The 20,864-nt window shown below is 41.2% G+C and overlaps 1 protein-coding gene across 3 annotated transcripts; it reads right to left on the bottom strand.

Moving 5' to 3' along the window:
* Positions 1-1,514: 1,514 nt before the first annotated feature.
* rbpms2a (RNA binding protein, mRNA processing factor 2a) lies at positions 1,515-10,365 on the bottom strand. Of its 3 annotated transcripts, none has more exons than XM_057853035.1 (8): positions 9,851-10,365; positions 8,153-8,230; positions 6,024-6,062; positions 5,884-5,946; positions 4,651-4,801; positions 4,170-4,333; positions 2,896-2,968; positions 1,515-2,468 (listed from the first exon to the last, which is right to left on the bottom strand). In XM_057853035.1, the coding sequence occupies exons 1-7, from the start codon at positions 9,902-9,904 to the stop codon at positions 2,903-2,905; spliced, it is 615 nt and encodes a 204-aa protein (XP_057709018.1). In that variant the 5' UTR covers positions 9,905-10,365; the 3' UTR covers positions 1,515-2,468; positions 2,896-2,902. The 3 variants fall into 3 exon arrangements, with proteins under 3 accessions (XP_057709018.1, XP_057709028.1, XP_057709039.1); XM_057853045.1 differs by having other exon boundaries at positions 4,185-4,333; positions 9,851-10,363; XM_057853056.1 differs by lacking the exon at positions 2,896-2,968 and having other exon boundaries at positions 4,185-4,333.
* Between the last annotated feature and the right edge of the window lie 10,499 nt (positions 10,366-20,864).

Raw genomic sequence — 20,864 nt, 5'->3', positions numbered from 1 at the left:
TAAAATGATATTTTTCAGTTTCTTTTGACCTGTTCTATTCTGAGCAAAATGTAAAAATTTGGCCTTTCCACATCATTTTTATTCACAATTTGTACAGTGGTATTATATTACCTTTTTGGAATTCAGTTTGAACTTATAACACAGCGTTGTTAAAGTCATTTTATTTATCCATTTTTCGATTCCCGGGTTCAAGCACAGACATTCTCCTTTCCTTCTATGTACAGCAGAGGTCAGGCGAGTTCCTTCAAAAATTGTGTTGATGGTCATGCACACATTTAACCAGATGGTGGCATCAGCCTCCTGCAAGAAAACCACTACGGTAGTGCAAGAATTTCAATTTTCTTAAATTGTGCTGTCACGTCAGTGCAATATCTGTTCAAAGTGCCCGATTTTCTTTTAATATTTCAGACTACATAATGATTGCATTTTGTAATATTTACCTAAGAGCAAAATATGTAAATATTACCACACAAGTCTGACGCAAACCGACGTGGTTACTGTTTACATGCATTCAGCCATTTCTCCATACTGCGGTTTAAATACAGCATATACTGTTCGGCCATATCTGATGTTGAAAAACAAAACTGCCTTCCAGCTGAACACATTCACAGTATTGATTTCCTGTCAATCCAGATATGTATCAAACTCAAGTTAAATGAACCATATACCTTTAGATTTTCACAAGGGACAGGATAAAGGGAAATTGAGTGCATATATGCTGCCATGCCATGTCAGTCTGTTTAGTTTGCCTTTAATATCAAGGACGGACTGCAAGACAAGGCTTTAAGTATGATACCAGGCCTTTGCTTAGTTTTCTTGTGTATTTTTCTGGAGCCTGTTGAGGTTTAAGTACTACACTCACAAGGTAACCAACCTGCCTCCCACAATGCGCACTTGGTTTAATATTTAGAAAAATAGTTTTATTGGTGAAAGTTAAAAGCTGTGCCACGTCTGCCGTTTCTTAGTTTTATTAATACCCCACTCCAAATCAACAGAGCAAATGTGAACAGGATGGTGATAAGAAATGACATTTGAAAGAGATTTCAAAACATACCGTATACAAATTGACATCTTGACTAATCTGCATACAGATCAGTATAAATGCAGCCCATTCTGTAAATACAGCATAAAATGCAACAAAGCAGGTTAATGTTAACACAAGTGGAGGCCTAGTCAATGGGCAGTCCCGTCTGAGTTGGAATGGCATAGTAAGGAAATGTTTATAGTTAAGCAGCGCAATTAGACAGCTGCCACATCGAGACCAGTCCTCGGAGTCCCTGGAGGAGTCATCACGGTCTGTTGAGCAGAGTTTTACCAGCTTGGGTCGACCCAACACATGCAGATAAAATGAGACACTAATGCATCGGTGCATTACAAATGAATAGTTGGGATCCATTATTGATACGAACATCTGCTGCTTGTATAGCAGTCCATCTTTAAGTGGTCAAGGATTTAGAAAAATGTTAAACTTAAAACACTTATTCAGCTTGGTGTCAGAAATAATGAGCACTAAAATTCATTCACTTTTTATTCTTTACATCTTATGCACAGCAGATACAGAGACAAACATGTTTCTAAGCCACAAACAAAATTCCTTCCCTCCAATAGTCATTTCAAAATGGCCCCCCAAAAAGTTTGCAGTCGAGTTTCACATTCTGATAGATCGTTTCACAGCATTCTTTTAGCAGACTGGCACCCGCCCTGTTCAGAATACTTTTGATTTTTGGACAGACACCCCCTTCCCCATAGAAACAAATTGCACTTTCCTCTAAAACTATTTTAACAGGATTATAGGAAAATAAAACTAACACCAAAACCAAGAGACGACTAAACATTCAACCTATACATGTTCATTTAGTTTCACAAAAATGCATAAATATACACATTACACAAAAAGTACAAAAATACTTGTACTTTATTCTGGTCAAATGACACCAATATGATCATGGGGATGCCGTCACAAGGTTCATGCGAGATAAGCAAATGAACAACAGCAGAACTTTGTCAGAGGTAAGACCAAAGAGCTACAGGAAACCAAAACATTTTGCTGTCCAGACTAATGTAACGAGGCAACACAAACACAAAAGAAAATTAGGATACAAAGAATTCTTATAAATTCATGCCAAAAAGACTTGAACATGCAATGATTTGACACTTCTAACCCATCTGAGGCCAGTGGTAAGCCACAAAGGGACTATCTTCAAGGTGTTAATTTTCCGCAGCAACCATCATCCGTGGAGCTTTGACTAGCTTGCGAACGCTTCTATAGTAAGTGTTAAGCTGTACCACAAAAAGGGGCACGTGAAGATTGTCAACAGCAAGATGGTTTTTCTACTCTGACTGCCCCAACAGAAATTGGAAATATAAATACTGTTTCTAATGCACATCTGTCCATTAAATAAACCTCCTTAAATTAATGAGCTTGGCAAACCTCACTTCAACTGAACAAAGGTGTGGTTTCCAGGCACCTGCAAAAAAAACAAACAAAAAACAAACAAACAAAAAAAAAACCCACATTATTCCTTTGGCAAACAATTGGTGCAGTATACATTAGGGGTGTGGGGGGGGGCCTTCCGTTTGTTTACAACTTAGACCGGATGGATTTGGAGCAGTGGCTTCATGTGAGAATAGTGGGGAAAAATAGCCAACACACGCAAGAATCATTTAGAACAAATTATACACTCAATAAGTGGTGGTGTGTAAAATGGGTTAAATAAAGAATAACCCAAAACTGAAGCAACTTTTGACCCATCCTTTTTAGACTTAAGAGTTTTTAACACGAATAATTAACATTTAATTACTTTGTTATTGTTGGACAGGTTTGCATGACATCAAGTCTGCAGTCAGAAACGTGAATTGTGAAATGTCAACACTGTTGGACTAAAGGTTACTCACTAAATATCTAACAAAACTGCCGGGATTTCCATCCAGGCTGGGAAGTCTCAGAAGGAGTAGGGTACCAGCGCATCTAAAGAAACACAAACAGTCATGACCACAATGAGGTGTTTCAACACTTCAAATCTAAGGGTTTTGTCCATACATTTTCTTTTATAGTTTTAAGCTTTCACATAGCCACTCATTGGGAACAATTCTGCTTTGCAAATACCGCAACATCACAGGCAGACAACTCTAAAATCAGATTATCGCAACTTTGTTTGGATACAACTCTCGCTGCTGGGAGTTGCTGAAAACTCCAACTTCAGGAATCTCTCAGTTTCCAATTAGAAAGCCCCCCTTTGCCCATACACACACATTTTGGCTACATTAGGTCAGGAGTATTTTTTCTCCACGCAAATACCAAGCATTCCTCAGCCTCAAGTGCCTAGCAGAAGGGCCTATGTCATAGCGCTTCGTGATGTAGCTGTTGTGCTCTTACTATGAAGTGGAATTAGCACAATGAACTTGAAATGACCCCCAAACTGACTCTGTACATTATGTTTCATGAGTCACTATAGTGATTAGCCAACTACAGTGGACATGCCACCTAAAGTATGATTTATCTGAATACAGATTCTTCAGATAATCTATACAAGAAGTACATTTAATATTTGAAGCTGCACTGCTTGATTTTTTTTGTGGGTTGTGGGGTTAGTCAACCTTCACCACTTTATAGGGCAGTGAATACGTTGTATCTTAAGGACTGCAGGTAAATAGAATTAAAAATACAATTTTAATGAAACACCAAAATGAAAAACACTCCATGTATGGCTCCTAATGTCCGTAAGTTGATATGGCATGAAAAAAAATCTCCAACAGAATTGCAGTTTTATCCTTTATGATTAAGCCATTTAAAAAACACATTTATTTTTGTCTTTCAGCAAGTTTGAGAAGACTGATCCAAAACCAAGTTTTAAAATAAATTCTCAATACCGTCCACTGGCAACGACAAATGTCCAATTCATTCAAACTAGGAGGACTATGAAGTGTCATTGACTGCGGGCTGCCAGCCTCTTCCAGTCAAAATAGATTGAACATCCACCGCCGACAATGGCAGCCAATGACAAATGAGTGCCCAATAAAAGTCCCCTGACCAACATGTACTACCCCCAACAGCAGCATAGTGAAGTTGCAGTAACATTGTAGTGTTGGAAAATGAATGCCTTAACATCTACTGTACGTGGTGTGAATGTTTTCAAACAAAACATGCAAGATAGAAGAGAGAAACACACCGGTTGGTCCCTCACCTGGGCGTGGAGGGCTGCTGCAGCAGCGGCCGCCGCCGGGTAAGTGAAAGCTGCATGAGGGAGGCCGGGGGTCAGCTCTGTTGTGTACAGTGGGTAAGGTGTCCACGCATCAGGGGAGGCTGGGATCAGTGCTGCTCCCGTCAGGTCATCTGTGGATACAACATTGCACATTGGAACAAAGCTGACCAAGGACAACTGAATGATCAAGTTCATCAAACCCATCACCAACATGTACATGTCTGTCCACTAGCATGTGTAAAACCATTAAGTTGAATGTTGGTTGAAGTTAATTTTCATTCAGAAAGCAAAGCAGCTGAAGAATTGAGATGCATGCATGTGCAGGGTGTTAGATTTGTTTAAATTGTTAACCTGTCAATTTGGTTTCAGTTCTCATTTAGAGATTGATTACAACACTGCCCAAGTGAGAGTGAATGCTAGCCTAGAGGGGTGCAGCCGAACAACTTACATGGGTCCCGTGCAATGAAGTGTGCTCCTAGAGCAGGGTGGATATTTGTGGGGTTCGGTGTGGCCATCAGCTTACTCTTTGCCATCTTCGTGTTGGCTTTAGCAAACTCTAAGCGCAGTGTCTGAGGGCTTTCGGGGTCAAAACGGATACCCTGAAGGAGAGACGGAGGGAAGGAGGGAGGGAGGGGGGGACATTGGATGGTAAGGGAGGTGGGCTGAGATTGAGGGGCTTTAGTTTAGTCTTGCACCAACTCCTTTCCTACAGCCGTCTTTTAATACTCAGGATGTATCCTTCAAGTTTCCGATGAGCTGTGCTGCTCTGACTGCGCAGAGAATTCAGTACACCCACTTCCTCTCGGCTGCGCCAACTTGAGCAGAACAGTTGGACAAAGGACTGGCTGAAGGATACGACCTGAAAGTATTTCCAGCAGCTTACATCTCTTCCTCCCCGCAATCAACTCCCTCAGTGCTATTGGCAACGATAGACGTCCAATCATGTGGCTCTTTTCAACCTTCTGCTCTAGATTTAAATTAGTTTTTCGTCCAATCTATTCAAGTTGGGAGGGTTAGCAGCAAATGAATGTTCATTCGCTGCCAGCCCCCCCAGTTCCAATAGATTGGACGTCTATCGCCGTCAGTGGCAGCCAAAGAGTTGAGTGAGTGGCTGACACGACTGGAGAACAAGATGAGGAAAGGGCCGATGACAAGACTGGCATTTTTGGGGTGGTTTTTACCTTGCTTGTGTTTTTGTGCCCTAAGCGCTGTGCCCACATGCAAGTGAGAAGTATTTTGGAGTGTTTGTGTGTGTATGTGTCTATGAGGTGATGCTCATAAGGAAGGCTAGGCTATAAAAGTGTGTGTGTGTGCCTGTGTGTGCGTTAGACACTGCCATGGTGGCCTACTGGTGATAAAATGAGGTTAAACTACTCAAGATGTGTTCAAATAACACTAAAATGTGGCTAGCGAACAAGTAGAGTAAAGCAGTGATATGCACAATTAGAAAAGCTACACTAGACTAAAGATGGATGTGTATCAAGGTCAAAGTAAACTACCGTAATGCTACAGGATTCGCCCAGCTTTCCAAAAAAGTCCCTGCCGTTGAATTATGAAAAGACAGAGAGTTGACTTGGTGGAAAATTTGATTGGAGAGGATTTTCAAAACACTCCCTTATGTTTTTAAGATTCATGTCAGCAAAAATCACAAATGAAGAGATCAAAATGAATGAATACTTGCATTTAGAGCATTTTTTGCTGCTTCAGCTCCAGATCGGCTGTCAAATGTTACAAACCCAACAGGCTAAAAGAGAAGGGGGAATAACTTGATACGCTTCCAAAAAAGCACAACTTTTAGCATCAACAGTTGGAGACGCTCACCTGTTTTGATGTTAACTTAATCAGTGACCCTTCATAACCCTGCAGAGAAAAAAAAAGACAGCCAATTATCCACCGGCATAGAGTCACATGCAAGGAAGTCAAGCATGAAGGTTGCTCGCCAAAAGGAAGAGAAACATACTTCTGAGCTATCAATTGGAGATCAGGCTGCAGCTATCCCAATGCTAAAATTAAGTTACTTGTTTTTTGGGGGGCCCCTATAAAATACTGTGTACTACTTCCGTTTACCTGAATTTATACATTAGGATTTTACAGGGCAAGTGCCTTGTTAGTAATTTTAAAAATTAATGAAGCACAACAGTAATGACATTGATATAAAAAGTTGCTCAAAGTATTTAAGTATGAAAATGGCAAATTTCTTAGCCATCCGATAATGGACAAAGTATAATTTTTTTTTATTTTTATATATATACTGCTAATGTGTGCATCATTAGATTGGCTATAATAGCAGTATTGACAAAAAGTCTATCTGCATATCAGGTGACCACCTCCTGCAAATATTTACATTTTCCCCTCAACTATTACACAGACAAAAATTAAATTCTGGATTTATCATGTTTAAAAAAAAATCTGTGCTGGGATGGACATGATGAAGGTGCTGTCTATCATCAGCACCGAAATTGATCTCATAGAAACCTGGCATCCACAAACACAGACCTCACATTTTCAGTTATGTCAGCCCTAATATTGACAGTTGGCATTTAAGTGGTTGATCACAATTATATATTTTACATCATTTTTAATAAATTACATTTTTATTAAAATGTAAATTAAAAAGTGGTAAATGGCCTACCAGTAATATCTACTCTAGAAAGTACATTTATATTTCAAAGTATTTAAAGGGAAAGAATAGCATTTTATCCATTTCCTGGCACCAACACTATACCTCCAATTACACTGAGAAGACTGGCTGTGAATGCTTATGTTCCAGTGCCATCAACCACATTAGACGTCAAACCGATTTTGAGGGATCACTGCCAGCATCTCACAGCCAAAAAGACGTCTGACATCCAATGAGTTAAAAGAGTGCCTGTTATTAGAAAAATAATAATAGGGTCAGCCACTTCAGCAACCGTTTTACAATAGTTGTGCATCAGTAGAGGAAATGTTTGCCTCTTCATTTGGCGAGTTGGGTCTCTCACACAAGGTTGGTCAGTGGCAAGGGCTACTCATTTACACATTCCACAGGATCATCCATGTGCGAGCGATACCACTTCCAATTTGGTTAGTTAGGACATGAGTAGGAGGAGTGTTTAGGAACCACACAGCTCATTTGAAAAACAGCCGTGGATGAACAATGACGTGACCTCATTTCCATATATGCAAATATTTGGACTCATTAACAAGGAGGCCATTTGATTTCAGCTACGATGAATAAACGAGCTTGATTATATTTTTGTTTTAGACTAGACTAGACAGCTCAACCACTGCTACCCATCCTATGAGCCAAGGCGTTCATTTTACTTCTGAAAAATCTCATTACATCCAACATAGGTCTGTGTGATTTCCCCCCCCCCCAAATGATTAATAAATTGAAGGTTTTTGTTAGCTTTTTGCCAAAGGAAATGAAGCAACTAACATTCTATGAGTTTCCTTTGCATCGTTATTACTTGTATTTGGGGGGCTGACAGCACAAATAGGTGGAAAAATGAAGTGGTGAAATCCATACATTTAAAAGTTTTGTACCTTACATAACTTATTATTTTGACTTGTTGTGAGCATTCCTTCTTTTGTTCTTATATTCTCCTTAAAAATGTAAAGGGTAGACCGTAGAAGGCAGAATTTTATTTATTTTTTTTTTTAAATCTAATTTTTGGTAAAATTTTATTTCGATGCCAGATCATCCAGCCCTAACCACACATGATGATGAAAAGTAAGACTACTGAAATAATGCTTGTTTCAGTATACTTAAAGTGGAAAATTTTGTGTTTATGGAACACAGAGCAGATATATACGCACATATTCGGTTGTATAGGTTTAGCCTTTTTGTCTGGACCAAGCTACATTATTTTTTTAAGCTACAAGTTAAATAAAAGTTCATGTTAATTCACAATATTAACCATGATCTCATCTCACAGCTCCCCCACAAATGCCATTGAAGGGCAACATACCTTAAATGGTCTGAATAGAAGGTACAGTTCCCGTGGTTTGATGTCAACTGGTAGACCGCTGACAAAAAGTGTTCGTACCTAAAAAACATTGAGAACTCAAAATTAAAAAAAACTTGGACACAATTTTTATACAAAATTCATTCAGTGATTGCTACGCAAAATAATGTTTCATGCACATCCAAACATAGTTACAAAATGCTCTTTAGTTCCACAACCAGGTCACCCGTGAATCGAACGTTCGTGAAAGAACACTCATTGTGAGCTCCCTAAATGAGCAAAAACCAAACAAGGCTCTCATCCTGCTGGGCGCGCACAGCTCATTGATGGCCGATGCAGAGTGAAGCCCAGTGTGGCCGTGGAAACAAACAGTGTGCGGGGGCCCATTAGTTCTCAGCTGGTGGGGAGGCCTCAGCTACAATGGGGCTGCCAGAGGAACAGCGCTGGACAACAGTTCACAGCGTGACACCATTTCCTTCCTCTGACCCATAGCCCTTTCCCTGCCGCTCAGCCATTTTTCAGGTGCCCCAGAACCAATTTCCTCTTTTACAACTCAAATATACAGCTACTAAGATGCCTGAGCAGCTGGTATTACAACTTGGGGTCAGACTGCCAAACAAGCTGGAATACTCAAGCTGGAATGCGGCTTCAACAAAAACAAGTGGAATCAATGTGCAGATTTGGTAATACTATACTGACTCTGGTCATTTTGCTTGATCGCTGGCCTTAACATAATTGGGCACGCAAGCTTTGATAGAGATAATAGGCAAAAGTGGAGCAACAAAAGAGGCCAGTGCTCCCCCTGTGCATCTTAAGAAGTCATTTGTCCAGAAACATAGCGGGACAAAAAGAATTATGGCAGCTTGAATTAGTCATCCATTACTCAGTTGTTAAAAGGAATTCAAGAATAGACTGAAATGTACAGCAATTGGAGAAAAACAATAGGGTGTAAAGGGGCAAGAAATTTTTTTTGCCAGTTTAAAAAGTAATTTTCAATTTACGAGAGTTTCGTTGTCACATTAACATTTTTTGCCACAAGTCCAATGTTTTCCATGAGTTATTCATCTTGCCAATTTACCCTTTATATAGCAAGTGATTATTTGTGCAGATTTAAAAAAAAAAAAAAAAAAACCACTAAACCTGATAAAAGACCTGGTGCAGCCTAGGACACAATAGTATTCTCAGTGCCATTGAAGATTATGTACGTCCATATATAGCCTTTTGTATCATTGTGCTGTGAAATTAAAACTAGTTTGTCAGTTCTTGTGACTTGAAGATGCCCAATCCATTAGATGCAGTTTAAATGGATTGGACGTCCATCACTGTCAAAGGCAACCAATGAGTTAACATTTAGTACAAGTGTGGCCTACTGGTCTATTATATTTATGAAAAAAAAAAAAAAAAAAAAAAAAAATCTAAAATCGATCAAACTTGAATAAAACGAACACACTCTGGTTATCCTACCTGCAGAAACACTAAAGTAGACCCCCTCAAATATACATGTTTATTAGATTTTACAGTATTTAACTCATTGCCAGCCATTGACAACAACACTGGCCGTGAATTCTCGTTTTTCAGAGCCACTGGCGACGATTATTCGCTGCCGACCTCTCCCAGCCAGAATGAACCAGACGTCCAGCGCGGTCAATGGCAGGCATAGAGTTAAATGACGAGACAGTCAAGGAAAAAGGTGAACCTGACCTCTTCCTCCATGGAGACATTGTTGTTCGGCTCAGTCTCAGTCTTGAGGCTCATGTTGAGGATGCTGCCGCGGCGCCGAGTGAGTGCTTGCCGGGTGAGAGTGGCCCGAGGTGAGTTGCGGCTGCGCTAAGAGTCCGGTGAAGGTCGTTCAACTCGAAGTGCCGCGGTGAGGAAGTGAAGACTTTGTTTTTTTCCCCCTGAAAGTTTCGTTTAGGAGAAATTCGTGTTTCGAGAGGGATAACGGTTCTCCTTCCCTCAAAAAAAAAAAAAAAATAAAAATTAGCCGAAGGAGGGTAAAGACCAGTGACGGAAAAGGAAAAGCAGCCGCGCTAAACTAAAGGTGAAAATGTGGATTTGTGCTCCGTGTGTGAAGGTGAAAGACGGGGGAAAGAAGTGCGAGTACAAGGCTGAAAGCCTCTCCGGTCACATCAATGCCCTCAGCTGCATGCGAGCAGGAGGAACGAGTCAACTTTTCTCCTCCTCCCGCTCCTCAATTAGGTCATCAATTATGTGTGTGCGTGGACGTAATCAGGCTGTAGATCCGCCTCAGCTGTGCCAGGAAGCCCCTCCCCCGCCCTTGTAGGCCTTACCTCACCGTGCATGGTGCCCGCTAACCAATCGGCTGGCACCAGGGACAGAGCCGCTTCATTGGACACCTTTCAAGTGGCCATTTATTTCTTTAAAAAATAAATTAAATAAATAAATAAATAGATAGATAAATAATATTAATGACAATAAATATAACAAAATGAATATTGGTCTAGTCTAACATTTGAGAAGAGAACACTTGAAAAAGCGGTATACAGGAGATTATTATAATCATTTATTTTTATTTTATTTTTGTTTATATTACCCCCCTCCCAAATTTAGTATTTAACTCATTACCAGCCATTGACAGCGATAGACGTCCAAATCGTTGAAACTGGGAGGAACAGCTGTAAATGAATGCTCATGTTTCAGTGCCACTGATGGTGATTGATCGCTGCCTTCCTGTCTCAGTCAAAATGGATAGGACGTCTATCGCCGTCAATGGCAGCCGATAATCTGAACGTGTTTGCGTATTCAAAATTGGCCTCTTACAATTTACATGGTATTTTAGGGAGAAAAGAAAACAATTGCGACATTAAATAATTTATGTATTATCAATATATGGGACAATAACTATTTTGGCAATAAAATAATAATAATAATGATATAAAGATGATCAATTTTACGTATAAGTATTTCTTAAATTAATAATCACTATGTATGTATGTATGTATGTATGTATGTATGTATGTATGTATGTATGTATGTATGTATGTATTTGTGTATTATATTATTGCCCTATACACTACCGTTCAAAAGCTTGGGGTCTAGGGTACATAATGAAAAATCCCATATGATACACTACGGTTCAAAAGTTTGGGGTCATAATGAAAAATCCCATATGATACACTACGGTTCAAAAGTTTGGGGTCGCTTAGACCCCAAACTTTTGAACGGTAGTGTATATTATAATATAGTATTGTATGTATCTGTAGTATAATATATATATATATATATATATATATATATATATATATATATATATATATATATATATATATATATATATATATATATATATATATATAATACTATATATATATATTATACTATATATATATATTATACTATATATATATAGATAGATAGATAGATACATACATACATACATACATACATACAATATCAATTGTAATCATTATCAATTTTTAATTATGTTATTATTAATTATTAACATCATTATATTATAGATACAAACAATATTAAATTGGTATGGTGATAAAACCAAAATTAATAAAATTTAAATGAATAAAAACAGAAACACTCTAGTTATGGCCCCCAATAAAACTCCAAAATTGCTGTTCTTGCGGTTTTTAAATTTCATACAGTATGTACTCAATACCTGCCATTGACAACGCTAGATAGACGTTTAATTCATTTAAACTGGGAGGACTGGGTTTTAATGCACGTTTCAGCGAATGATCGCTGTCGTCCCTCTCAGTTAAAATGGATTGGACGTCTAGGGCCGTCAATGAGTTTAATGAGTGCCACAATCATGTAATTAGTTCAGGAGGGACCCTTGTGTTGTTTTACATCCCACAATTTTAGACAAATTATAATCATATATGTGGAAGGGAAACTCAGTGGTACCAGTAACATTAAAAAAAATAATAATAATAATAATACGATATACTGTACACGCGTTATAGTACAATACAATACTAAATTATAATCATAATGTTTATCATTTCAAGTCAGCTGAACGCCCTCAATGTATAAATAAATATTTTGCTTATTGTCTACTATATGCATGCATTTTTCTCAGTTTTATTTTATGCATTTTCGTTCTCAAGCACACACGTTTAAGGCTCAAAAAATGCACCATGCTAATTGAGTTCTCTTCATTGGTTAACAAATATGCTGGTGTGTGTTTTACATGGAATCAAGAGCCTATTTGTGAATTACCGCGCGCGGCCGTGGACGTAAAGTTGCATGGGCGTGTGCCCGTCATAGGCATGCGGTGTGTTTCCTCCCAACTAGCAGCTCTCAAAGGCCAGACAGCTTCCTGACTTTGTGTAGAAACACAATCAGACCTGCAGGGCGAGGAGGGGCCGTATTAGGGGGACGAGCACGGTGTTGCTGGCTCTCGAGCTACAACCATCTCTTCTAAAAATAGTCAAGTCATGGATTAATGCCGTCCATGTGGACAAGTGCATGTCTACCGGTTTCCAAGGAGACACGTGCCGAGACACATTTTGCAACAAATCCTGATGGGAAAATAATTTTGTGGGTGCAAAAATCATTTTAACAAATTTTATTAATGTTTAAGTTGGTTAATATCTACATACGTTCATATTTTTCATGCATGTGTATATAACGCACCAAATATTAAAAGAAAAAAAGTTTTGATAGAATATTGTTGGTCACGAAAAGATGTGAGCATTTAGTTGGTTTGCCACTTGTAATTAAAAAAATATATATTTTATGCCGACATTGGAGATTTGGAGGGTGTAGTCGTTTGCGGCCCACAAAGGCACTCAGATGCCAACCTACACGTAAATATTTAGTTCATGCGTCCATGTATTAAAAAACAAAACAAAAAATCTATAATGATACATAAAAGTCTTATTCAAAAACAATATTCAACACGTATCCATTTTTAAAGCATCATTTAACTCTTTTATTTATTTTTTGTAGCCACAGCGAGTTCTCTCGCCTGATTTTATAGGATCAAGATTGTATTTCTGAGTTGGTTTGGTTCTCTGCCATGTAGAGAGATGGTGTGCAGCTGGCAGTTGTATTGTTTGAGAAAGGGAGGGAACAACATCTATTACGCTCTGTTTGTCATTTTAGCAGCACTCCCAGTGTATGAAAAATTAAATCTGCTGCGGCACGATCATCAATTTATTCAGCATGTACAACTTGCACGGTGAACATTGTGGAAGTTTTAAGGTGAAGTAGGCTAACGCGAGTAGGACAAAAAAAAAAAAAAAAGAAGTTGAGTCAGAACGTTATTTCTCCTTTAGAATTTACTATATTTTACACCCCCCCCCCCAAAAAAAAGCACGATTATTTATTGCTTTAAATACGGTTGTAATGACTGAATAAAGGGTAAAAAATAGTATTAACATAATAACATCTGTTTGATGCCTTGATGTACAAGTCAAATTTGTCACACATGCAGTATCAGTATTAAAAACACTCATATCCCAAATCATTTTCCCGATTGAAATCAAGGAAAATTTGTTGAATTAACCGACCAACCCTAAAACATTTGTAAAATATATAGTTTATCATAAGAAAATTTGTACTATCCTTAATAATATATGAAAAATTATAGTTCTGTGAATTAATTTTTGTTACTCATGCTTGTGTGAGTGTGTTGACTGCATGCCCAACGTGGAGCAGTATAACATACTACGATGTATACCCAGATGTGACAGTGAAAAAGGCCATTGCATCTAAATCATTTGTGCACAAAAGATGACTAGTTTGCATGTAAAGATTGTTGCATGGTCTGCAGGCCGCTTACTGTATGTGTAAATCAGCTGTTTAAAGCGAATCTACTTGATAAAAAGTGTACTGTAAATTCAGCACTCGTAAATCAAACATCCAAGCCACAGATTACAGTATATCTTGAAACCATAACAAATGTGTGTGAGATGAAATATTCCATCTCTCGCTTTTTGACAGTCATCATCATCATTGTTGTCATGACAATGTCTTGTGAGATAATAGTGGAAATTTGGGATCAGTGCACGTCATGTGCCATGTTTACAGCATATAGAATGCTGAAAGTTTTTGTGTCTATGACCTCGACTAAACATTGTTGTATGTGGCTGCACCCATGCACTTAACGGTATGTCTTATTTATGTGTCTTCTCTCAATTTGGTGAGCTGTTTGACGTCATTGAAGGCAAAAAGAATCAGTCATCTGTGGTTTGCAGCACTGGAGCTTTGCACGATGGGGACTTCCACAATAAAAGAGGAGGCGTATTACTGATAGCTTCCTGTAGATCATTATTGCCCATACATAATCTCTCGTGTGTACAATATAAAAATGTTGATTGATGTTTATTTATTTTTTTACAAGTATGGTACAGTAGGCTGTGGCAGTGTGGCTGATGAGTAACACATTTAACACTTTTTAAAGGGACTGCCCCCCGCCAAGATGATCCATTATAACAAACAAATTCACTTTGTGTATATTTGCTCTGGAAAATGAAATGGGCATTCATTTAGAAGATCATGCACACAGTTTGGAACACACCGTAAATAATAAATCAACTCCAAAACACTAACTTTTTGTGGACAAAAGCGATACACCCTATACTGATCTTTTGATCCAACGGTATGATGTCAGCAGAGTCACTAAAGACAATTTTTTTTTTCAAAATGATATAAATTACGTCACTCGTATTGTCTGAAAAGCAATCAGTCGTCACCAAAACTTATGTGTACATCTCTACATGTCCCCATTTCAACCTCTGAAAATACTTCAACGATAAGCCAATCCATGCATCCTTTATATGAGCATTGTTAAGTGAGGAAGTGGAGCAATGAGAAACCACTTACACACCGACATACCGCTGCTTCTTGGCTGTCAGATTTTTAGCGACTGAAGCGGGAATGAGTAGAGATGTGCACATGAATTTTGGTGAGAATTGGTTACACGACTGTTTTATAAACATGTGTCATTAAAATTGCTGTGATTTATTTTTCCTGACCATCAAAATGCAATAATTTAGTGTTCGCGCCTAATTAGTCTGCCCGTCTTAGACCAGTTTTGGAATAGAAGGTGCTCTTTTCATCTTTTGGGAATTTATGTAGGCTTACCAATTCTTTAGCTTTGTTGCCACGCTCAGCTATAATACATACTTGTTTAAATGTTTCAAATTTGAGGAAAAAAAGTTGCAGTCATCCCCTCACTGACATCATCAAGCTGATGACAATAAAGCAGTCTCTGCCCCAAAAAATGGGTACCCCAGAATGGTTAATAGATTTTCACTTTTTTTATGATACTCAAAGCACCTTGGCACTGTCTCCTCATTCACCCGCTGATGATGCCACATTGGGAGCAAATAAAACTGGTGCTGACATCATTATGACATACAGACCTATTACATAAGTGCCGATTTTAAACCCAATCAAGGGTCTCTTTCATAGTTTGTTCATGCCTTTGTGAAGAAACAAAGCAAAAGCATTTTTGCCCTGTATTGTGTCCACTAGCTTATCAAATGAGTGCAGGAGCATTAAATCAGGTGCCCCACCCCATAACCCTTGTTTCCAGCCAAACACCTGACAGAAGCCAACAGTGTAGAGTTTGAGAAGCTGTGGATAAGGCTCATGTTTTATTTGTGAGAAGCGAGCCCATTGTCCCATAAGTCACCTCACACAGCACTCTTCCTCTTCACGCCACACTGAGCTTGTCCCACGGAGTTAGCGTCAGACACTGCTAGAGCACTTAGCTTGTATTCCCCATGTCCTCTGTGGTATGGCCAAGCATCCATTTGGAGGTCCTGGGAAACTTTCATGCTTTTCACCCAAACATGGCGCATTGAGGCCTTGGCGTTCGACCAATAGCTGTGCTGATAGGTCACCTTACTCGTTGTGAATACATTAAAAGCAGATCAGCGGGCATGTGCAAAGCTCTGAGACCAAACCATGTGACAGTCTGATTTCCTATTCTGAAACGCTGATTCATAGGAAGATACACCAATTGCGGCATCCATCCGTTCAGTCATCAGGCGGTCGTTGGGCTATCTCTTGTCAGATGCGGTCACGCCTCCTGTGAGAAGCAACAAGGACAGAAGAAGGGTGACTTCTGCTTTAAATCAATGGACCTCACACTCTCCTGATGATGTGTCCAGCAAATATTCCTCCTAGATGTGGTGTTTCCTGTATATGCGAGACTGACATCGGCAAAGTTGACTGTTGTAAAAACGTCAAGTTTGACCAGTGACTGTGAGTTCTAACCCTCGTCTGTAACTCAATGCTGTGTAGGAAATACAAAGTATGTACTATAACAGATGCCATTATAAACCATCATCAGTTTGTATGATAATGAGCTCAATCACAATTGGAGTTCAATCCTTATCATGCATTCTGAGCTTTAAAACTACAAAAGAACAGGACATTTGACAATTTGGCCATGTGACATTTATACTTTGAGGTATGGCGGAAAACACAAACAAGACTGAAAAAGCAGTTTCTGCTCTTGAGCTCCTCTTTAAAAGAAACTGCTGTATTTTAAACCAAAACAACTGTTGTGTTTGATAGAACAACATATGCTGCCATAGCAGATTCAAGGCGCATGAAGCTCCCGAACTATTTTTAATTTGTCCGTTTTACCCTGGAAATCTGCGTTTACAAACGTTGCGCAAACGCTTTTGTTTCAACCCAGCCATAAAACAAAGGTAATTAATAATATTTATTATTCAAAATGTCTGTCATTTTTAGCTTAGAATTATTGATTGATGTCTAATATTTAGTTAAAAAAAAAAAAAAAAAAAAAAAAAACGACTTAAAAAATTATTCACTCGCATATTTTAAACTTTTAAACAAATTACGTCACAATGAAAAAAATGGCGGCTGTGAAAAAGTCACAGATATCTACCTCATATCTATCGATGAATTGTATTTTTTTTTGTTACTGTCGCATTTTCTCTGATATGTTAGATGATAAATAATCAATCCAAACAAAGAAAAGTTGAAAAAAAAGTTTAAAAGGGTATTTACAGTATATATGAAAAAGAAAATATCGACCACTCCTTGATGTCTGCGATTTCTGTATCATGACCCTTGTTATATTACCATGTTTCACCCATAAATTCCCCAAAAAATCCAGCTGTGGCCATTCACAGCTGTGTCTTGACACTCGGTGATACATGCTACATGGAGTTTTGGGATCGAAACAAGGTAAGTAGGCGATAATATCTCGTTAAAGTCATGGCGTCTGTAATTCTGCTCTCGTGTGCTCTTGTAACGGATACATGCAGGGCCGTTGTGGAGTGTGGAAACTTCCCTGCCGATTCCTTCATGTAGGGATGCTGACGGCTGTGCTGTTAGTTTGAGCTTTATTGGCGCAGTGGTTAGCGTCCCTACCTGCCGAGTAGAAGCGTCATGGCGCGCGGGTTTGTGTCCTGGCTTTTGCTGTTTAATTTAATTTTTTTTTTTTAAATGCCCTCCTGTTCAAACTTTTTCCTCACCCAGAAAATGGAGATTTTACGCTTTCCAGTGATGTATCACACATACATATCGGACAATTTTGAAATTTGGCCAAATTGGGGGTCTCAGTGTTAGGGCCTCGGCCCCGCCCTCCTAAGACCTGGCCCACCTTGGGCAGGTGTGAGTGTTTTTATTGATTTGCAGGTTGGACGCCAGACGGGTGGAGTGGCCACAGCTGCTGGCAATACCAATCAGCCGTTTTATAAGCCAGTGGACGCCACCACCTCGTTGCCCGATCAACTCGTCTGTTACTCACGTCAGTTGTATCTTGCATTCCTTATATGATATCTTTGCTCACTGGCTCACGACTACCTTGCTTTCGTCCCAGGTCCTGTTTTCTGCGCGCCCCTCGTCGGATTCCTCGCCTGCCTCCCTTCCGAGCCTCCTCGTCAGCTCAACTACCCCGAGCCAAGCAAACTTCCACCTGCCACGCTCTTTCTCGTGATCGCTAATAAAATACTACTCGCCAGAACCGTTTGTCTGCACTGGGATCCCTTCCTGCTCACGCACACCCTAACAGTTTGATCGGGCCACAATGGATCTCGCAGACAACCTCGCCAGCTCGCCTACGTCACTCATTGACCACCATCAGGCCATAGAATCACTCTTCCATAAGGTAACGGACATCTCTCGGACAATCCAGGCCATCCAGGCACGACTAGCACCGCTTCCTCATGCACATACGGCCCCATTGCCTCCAAGCCACTCCGCCTTTTCGAGCCCCGGGTCGTCAGCTAGCCCGGCGTCATCGGCTTTGGGCCGAGAACCCCACGTTCCCACACCGGCTCCGTACGACGGTGACTTGGGTGCGTGTCGGGCTTTCCTAGTTCAATGCAGCCTAGTTTTTGAGCAGCAATCATCCACGTACCAGGGGGATAGAGCAAAGATTGCCTACCTCATTGCTTGCTTGCGGGGGGCAGCTTTGAATTGGGCGTCGTCCGTTTGGGAGCAGGGATCCGCTGTGTGTCTTTCTTACGCCCACTTCACCGAGGAAATGCGCAAAGTCTTTGACCATCCAGTCTGCGGCAAAGAGGCAGCCAAACGGCTCATGTCGGCTCGCCAAGGGACTCGAAGCGTCGCCGAATTTGCAGTGGAGTTCCGGACATTGGCGGCTGAAAGCCGTTTTAATGACGCGGCGCTAATAGAAATATTCCTCCGCGCACTAGAAGAAACCCTCCAGGATGAAATGGCCACCTGGGACGAATCGGAATCGCTGGACGATCTGGTCCGCCAAGCCATAAAAATCGACAATCGCCTGCTTGAACGCGCGAGACAATGAAGGGAACAGTCAGCCGCTCTGCACCCCAGCTTCTCCGTCTTCCCGCGGCCGCCCCAGCTTCCTGTCAAAGCCACTGGCGCTGCGCAGGCGACGCCGCCCCCTGCTGAAAGGACCAAGCCAATACAGTGTGGCCGCACCAGGCTGACACAGGAGGAGCGCACTCGCAGGTATAGTGCTCAATTATGTATATACTGCAGTCAGAGTGGGCACTTCATCCGTGGCTGCCCAGTGCGTCTGGGCTCTCCAAGAAAAGGCTTACTAGTGAGTCAGATGTCCCACAAGTCCACACGCCGGCTCCAGCTCCCCTCCACCCTCACGTGGAAGGATCAGTCTCGCACAGTGACTGCCCTTATTGATTGTGGCTCTGATGAGAATTTTATAGACCGTGGGCTCGTGGACCAGTTAGGGCTGGTTACGTGCCCACTTCCTGCACCGTTGAGAACCACCGCGCTAGATGGTCGTCTCCTGTTTAGTGTGAGTCATAAGACAGAAGCCATCGACGTCCTCCTGTCTGGCAACCACCGAGAGGTGAGCACGTTTTTAGTCTTCCATAGCCCCTGCACACCGCTGGTCCTTGGCCTGCCTTGGTTGAAAACTCATAACCCCTCCATAGACTGGACGCACCCCAGGCTAACAGCTTGGAGTGATTTTTGCCATACTAACTGCCTAAAATCCGCTCTAGTGCCTGCTTCTCCTGTTCAGAGCGTGAGACAACCTTATCTGTCCGCCGTACCAACATGTTACCACGACCTGGGGCAGGTATTCGATAAAGACCGCGCAGTGTCGCTCCCTCCGCACCGTCCTTATGATTGTGCTATCGACCTCCTTCCTGGTGCGGCGCTTCCTGAAGGTCGCCTCTTTAACATTTCTCTACCAGAAAGGGAGGCGATGAAAAAAATACATTACTGAGTCCTTAGCAACTGGTATCATTCGCCCGTCGTCTTCCCCTGTAGGTGCGGCATTCTTTATCATAGGCAAAAAAGACGGCGGCCTAAGACCCTGCATAGACTTCCGAGGCCTAAACGACATAACAGTAAAAAATAAGTACCCTCTTCTACTTCTTGAGTCCACGTTCACCCTCCTCCATGGTGCTAGTATTTTCACAAAACTCGACCTGCGTAGCGCCTACCACCTGGTCCGTATTAGGGAGGGTGACGAGTGGAAGACCACTTTTAATACACCCCTAGGCCATTTTGAATATTTAGTAATGCCGTTTGGGCTTACAAACGCCCCTGCAGTCTTCCAGAACCTTGTTAACGATGTCCTGGGAGACATGATTAACAGGTTCGTGGTGGTGTACTTAGATGATATCTTGGTGTTCTCGTACTCACCACGGGAGCACGAGGACCACGTCCGTCAAGTGCTCCAGCGGCTCCTCGAAAACAGACTGTACGTCAAAGCTGAAAAGTGCGAGTTTCATGTTCCGGAAACCACATTCCTCGGCTACGTCGTGGGAAAGGGGGAGCTCCGCATGGACCCGGCCAAGGTTACTGCAGTCCTGAACTGGCCTCGCCCATCTGACCGAAAGCAGCTACAACGATTTCTCGGGTTCGCTAACTTCTACCGCCGATTCATCCGCAATTATAGCCGGATAGCGGCTCCACTCACCGCTCTCACTTCCACTACCAAACCATTCCTCTGGTCCGATGCGGCAGACTCCGCCTTCGGTGACCTCAAGAGCCGGTTCACCTCTGCCCCAGTGCTAGTCCATCCCAGCCCTTCGTTGCAGTTCATCGTGGAGGTCGACGCCTCGGAGATTGGCATTGGCGCGGTGCTGTCCCGACAGCGGCCTGCTGACGGCAAGATCCACCCTTGTGCTTTTTTCTCTCGTAGGCTCTCCCCCGCTGAACGCAATTATAGCATCGGGGACAGGGAACTTTTAGCGGTAAAACTGGCCTTGGAAGAATGGCGCCATCTCCTGGAAGGGACGCCCAAACCATTCATCGTGCTCACGGACCACAAAAACCTGGAATACCTCAA

This window comes from Corythoichthys intestinalis, chromosome 1, assembly GCF_030265065.1.
Source record: "Corythoichthys intestinalis isolate RoL2023-P3 chromosome 1, ASM3026506v1, whole genome shotgun sequence".
In the NCBI taxonomy this organism is placed as follows: domain Eukaryota; kingdom Metazoa; phylum Chordata; class Actinopteri; order Syngnathiformes; family Syngnathidae; genus Corythoichthys; species Corythoichthys intestinalis.
This window is presented reverse-complemented; position numbering and strand designations above follow the sequence as displayed.